At 40.7% G+C, this 5,171-nt stretch overlaps 1 protein-coding gene across 1 annotated transcript; it reads right to left on the bottom strand.

The window, feature by feature from the left end:
* Positions 1-3,481: 3,481 nt before the first annotated feature.
* Positions 3,482-4,441, bottom strand: LOC100732848 (olfactory receptor 13C7). The gene has a single exon (XM_003470865.1). It carries the CDS (start codon positions 4,439-4,441, stop codon positions 3,482-3,484), a length of 960 nt encoding a protein of 319 aa, XP_003470913.1.
* Between the last annotated feature and the right edge of the window lie 730 nt (positions 4,442-5,171).

Raw genomic sequence — 5,171 nt, 5'->3', positions numbered from 1 at the left:
GAGATCATCAGGAAATTAAAAACTCTATGGAAAGATGGCAAATCAGCTTGAAAGAAACTAAAGATAGATTATCCAAACTGGAGGACAATTTTGCAGTGTGGGAGTATGAAAGGAAAAAACTTTTAAAAAATAACAAGGAAACAAGCAGTAACAATACAAAGGTTAGAATATGACAAAAGGATCTATAACTTGAGAATAAAGAATGTGAATGAAGATGCTGGGGTACAAACAAAGGAACTACAAAGGTTACTCACGGAAATAATTAAGGAAAACTTCCCAAACATAGTAAAAGGAAGTGATATTCTGATATATGAGGCATACAGAACTCCAGCCACCTACACCCAAAACAGAGTTACACTCAGGCATGTAATAATCAAGATCCCAGAAATTCAATATAAGAGCAGAATATTAAAAGCTGTTAGAGACAAGAAACAGGTAACCTACAGAGGAAGGCCCATCAGAATAATGGCAGACTTCTCGACACAAACCATCAAGTCAAGAAGAGTCTGGAGTGAAATATTCCAAGCCCTGAAAGAAAATAACCTCCATCCCAGATTGATATACCCTGATAAACTATCTCTAGAAATTAATGGAGAAACAAGATGCTTCCAAGACAAAGAGGAACTGGGGATATTCACCACCACCAATACAACTCTACAGAGAATACTCCAGGGCATTCTAGAGAGAGAGAAAAGTACTAGGACTCCAGGAATAGTGGCAGAGATGCCTCAGTGAATGGAGCAGAAAACAGAATGAAGAAGATAAGCAGACAACTGATGGCAAAAAAAGAGCATAACAGAAATGAGGCAGAGAAGATTTTATTCAAAACTGATATGATTGATAGCATCAAGTCTGAGAGTATAGGCAACTACACTGAAGATGACAAGACTCTTCGATACACATTCTGGTTTGATAACTGCCAGTTTTTGAAGTTCTATACTATATACAAAGTTGTGTTTTTATTAATACTGTTATGTACTGATATATTCAATTATACTATATCTGATGATATAGCCAGTTCTATTGGAGATAACAAGAGACAACACAGGAACCATGGTAGAAAACTCTTTGTACAGTGGTCTTATATGTTTATTTCATTTAATGTGTTTATAGGAATATGTTTTGTTTTGCCTTGCTTTGTTTTGTTTCTCCCTCTAATATAGAAAGGATAGAAATGTATGTTAAGACTCATACATGTGTAGAATCTATAAACAGTTTATGAGAATTGATCTTATGACACATGATGGAATGAACAGATACTTTGAAGAAAAAGAGACACTAAAATACCCAGTGCTAATCCTGGAGTGTCATAATGTGAAACCCAGTATTATTCTTTGTTCAGAGTGATATATATATATTTTTTTATTGGTACTGGGGATCAAACTCACAACCACCTGCTTGCAAGGCAGGTGCTTATGCTGTTGAGCTAAATCCCCAGCCCCTGTTCAGAGTGATATTAGCCTGCTTGGGTTTAACTCAATCTCAACATAATTGAAGATATGAATAACTGCATGTATGTTTAAGTGTATCAGATTGATAACTATATTTCTAAGTTTTTGTTGGATAGTTGAACAGAGCTGGTTGCAATCTCACTGTTTGAATCTCCACTTTATAAACTCCACTTTAGTATTTTGAATAACTATTTGTAAGAAGACAATCTGTAATCATCAACTAGTGATTTCTTACTGTTCATTTTTTTCTTTGAAATTATGTATTATTTCTACCTGTTTTCTGTTTTGTTTAGTCTTTGTTTAAAGAAAATGTAAAAAAAAAGACACTACAGTACCCATTGCTGATCCTAGAGTGTCATGATGTGAAATCCAGCAATACTATTCTTTGTTCAGAATGATTTTAACCTGCTTTAGTTTGTTTAATCTAAACATAAAAGAAGATATGAGTAACTACATGTATGTTTAAGTGTATAGGATTGACAACCATGTTACTAAGTTTTTGTTGGACAGTTGAACAGAACTGGTTGCAGTCTCACTGTTTGAATTCCCACTTTACATGTTCCATTTTTGTATCTTGCACAACCATTTGTAAAATGACAATATGTAAACATCAACTAGTGATTTCTTACTCTTTATCTTTTTCTCTGAACATATGTATTATTTCTACTTATTTTCTTTTTTGTTTAGTCTTTCTTTAAATAAAAATTAAAAAAAAATAAAGTGGGCTTTGTGAACAAAGGCAAGCTCACACCGGGGCAGGACAGGTCATGGTGGCTTTGACATATCAGACAGGCTCCTGCAGCCTGGGAGACTGTTTCAGAATTACATAGGCAACGACTCCATGCTCACGTTATGTCTACCATGGGCAGGAGAGCACTGTGGAGCTGAAGAGTGCCTGGCCACTGCCCAGGAAAAGGCCTCAGTGCCCAAGAAAGGTGCAGAGGTTTTCTTTGAGATTTTGATTTTGAGGCAAAAATGATCATCTAATTGCCTCCGGGATAACGCAGACACAAGTTCTCTACCTCACAGTACCTTGGCCCTCTATATGTCTCTGGTAGCTGAGATGCTCACACACTTTATCCTGGACCTCTTTTGAGTCGCACGGCGCACGGGCTCATGTTAATTTTCCCATTCCCTGCAGTCAGTCATCTTCCCTCTAGCTGTGTGTTTCATCTCCTCCTGGTCCCATTTTGCCAGCTTCCCCCAGACTGCACCGGTGCCCTGCTCTGTTCTTCCCCCTGCAACCTGTCACTCACCTCTCCAGACTTTGTACTTAAATGACACTTGCTGAGGACAGGAAATTCCAGCTTAAAATTGGACACCAGCTGTATGTGTCCTAGGATAGGCTTATCTACATGCGTGTTTCAGGATCTGGCTTTGTTGCTCTCAGAAAAAGTGCCCTGCATGGGTTCTACCTGATTCCAACACCACTGAGGCCCAGGCAAAGGAAGAGGAAGGGAAGGGAAGGGAAAGAAAGAGAAGGGGAAAAAAAGCAACTTCTTTTTTACTTCTATCTTAGCTCTGCCTCCGAAAGAAAAATAAAAATTGAAGGGATATATTTACATCTCCAATGAAGACACTTTTCATTCTATACTGTGAGCACAGTATATCACTCAAAGCTCTGTCTTGGAGTTTGGCCCTACACCATCTTCAGGGCTTTCTTTTTAAGGAAATTGATACTGACTTTACTTTCTTGCAACACAAATATCTGGAGAACAGGCTTTTTTCCCCCTGAATAAAGGACAAATCTTCTCACAAAGGTGAGCTCAGACTTGTGCCCTGGAGTTAGATAAAATGTCCATTTTTCAGCAACACTCACTTCCATTCATAGAGCACATTCCCAAGGGTCTTTACATGGTATCGTTTTCATTGTGTCCAATTACAGCCAAAGCTCTCTGACATATGTATAACCTCATATTCTGGTACTCACTCTTCACATGTATCTTGTCTGGGGAAAATCTTTAATTGACACTTGTGAATAAAGCAGCCAAGAGCACAAAACTATGGGAACAGCTATTCTCTGAACATCACTAGGTTAAGGGCTTCTGAAATACCACCAGGTTCCTCATGGCAGCCTTCACATCTTTATTCCTCAGGCTGTAGATGATGGGGTTCAGCATGGGGGTCACCACCCCATAGAAGAGGGAGATGAGCTTGTCTGCAAGGTCCTGCTTGTCTGCCCCCAGGGGGTCCTTGGACTTGGGCTTCCCGTACATGAAGAGGATGGTCCCGTAGAAGATGACCACCACAGTGAGGTGTGCAGAGCAGGTGGAGAAGGCCTTTTTCCTGCCCTCGGCGGAGGGAATCCTCAGGATGGTGGTGAGGATGAAGACATAGGAGAAAGAGATGAACAAGACTGGGATTGCCAGGAAGATCACATTTGTCACCCCCATGCTGATCACATTGACGGAGATGTCAGCACAGGCCAATTTCAGGACAGCTAGGATCTCACAGGTGAAGTGGTTGATGACATTGTCCCCACAGAAGGGCAGCCTTATAGCAAGTGATGTTTGAACCATGGAGGCAGCACCCCCAGCCACCCAGGAACTGATGGCCATGGGCACATAAACAGCCTTGCTCATGATCACAGGGTACCTGAGTGGGTTGCAGATGGCCACATAGCGATCAAACGCCATCATGCCCAGGAGCACACACTCTGTGGCTCCCATGGCAAAGGACAGAAACATCTGCCCAAAGCAGGCTGAGAAGGAGATGGTTTTCCTGGGAGTGAGGAAGCTGTCAAGGATGAGGGGGACAGAGGAGGTCGTGTAGCAGACGTCCAGGAAGGAGAGGTTCCCCAGGAAGAAGTACATGGGCGTGTGCAGGTGGGAGTCAAGGATGGTCACCAGGATGAGGACGCTGTTGCCCAGAAGGATCACCAGGTACATGGCCAGGATGAGCACAAAGAATGTTTTGTCCAGTTTTGGGTGGGCAGAGAGACCCAAGAGAACAAACTCTGCTGCTGAGGCTGTCTGGTTGGCACTGTCCATGCTGCATTTCCTTTGTCACCTAAAGAAAATACTTAGGTTCAAAACTCAATATTCTTTGAATTGCATAGGTTCAGGAATCTAGTCTGAAATGTCAGTCTGGTTGAGTTATTAGAAAACAATTTTGAGTGAGGTTATGGTGGCACATGCCTGTAATCCCAGCACTCAGGGGGCAGAGGAAGGAAGATTGCTCTGAGTTTGAGGCCAGCCTTGGCTACAAAGTGAGTTCAAGGCCAGCCTGATCTTCATAGTGAAACTATGTCTAAAAAGACAAAACAACAATAACAACAACATAACAATTATGAATGACCACAGTATGTATGTATTTCTTAGAAAAGGGCAGCAAATCAAAAATTATTTCCATGCCATAAGATACCACTTTTCAGGGCTGGGAATTTAGCTCAGCAGCATAAGCGCCTGTCTGGCAAGCGCGAGGTCGTGAGTTCAATCCCCAATACTGCAAAAAAAAAAAAAAAAAAAAAAAAAAAAAAAAAAAAAAGATACCACTTTTCCAAGGTTTAAAATGATGACTGATAATTTAATGCATTTGATCCACAACCAAGACACACAGCACATTCATTTTAGTGATGCTATATCCTATGTGCAAATTCATCTCTTTGATCAGAAAAGTGATCTTGTCTCATAGCCCTCCATTCACACTTTGTGCTAGATATTATGCTTACTAGTTGTGAATCCTTACCTTGTAACTATTTCTTTTCTCTAGATAATTTCA

Source organism: Cavia porcellus, unplaced genomic scaffold (genome assembly GCF_034190915.1).
Source record: "Cavia porcellus strain 051 isolate PalLab524CR breed Dunkin Hartley unplaced genomic scaffold, mCavPor4.1 scaffold_1, whole genome shotgun sequence".
NCBI classification, from domain to species: Eukaryota; Metazoa; Chordata; class Mammalia; order Rodentia; family Caviidae; genus Cavia; species Cavia porcellus.
This window is presented reverse-complemented; position numbering and strand designations above follow the sequence as displayed.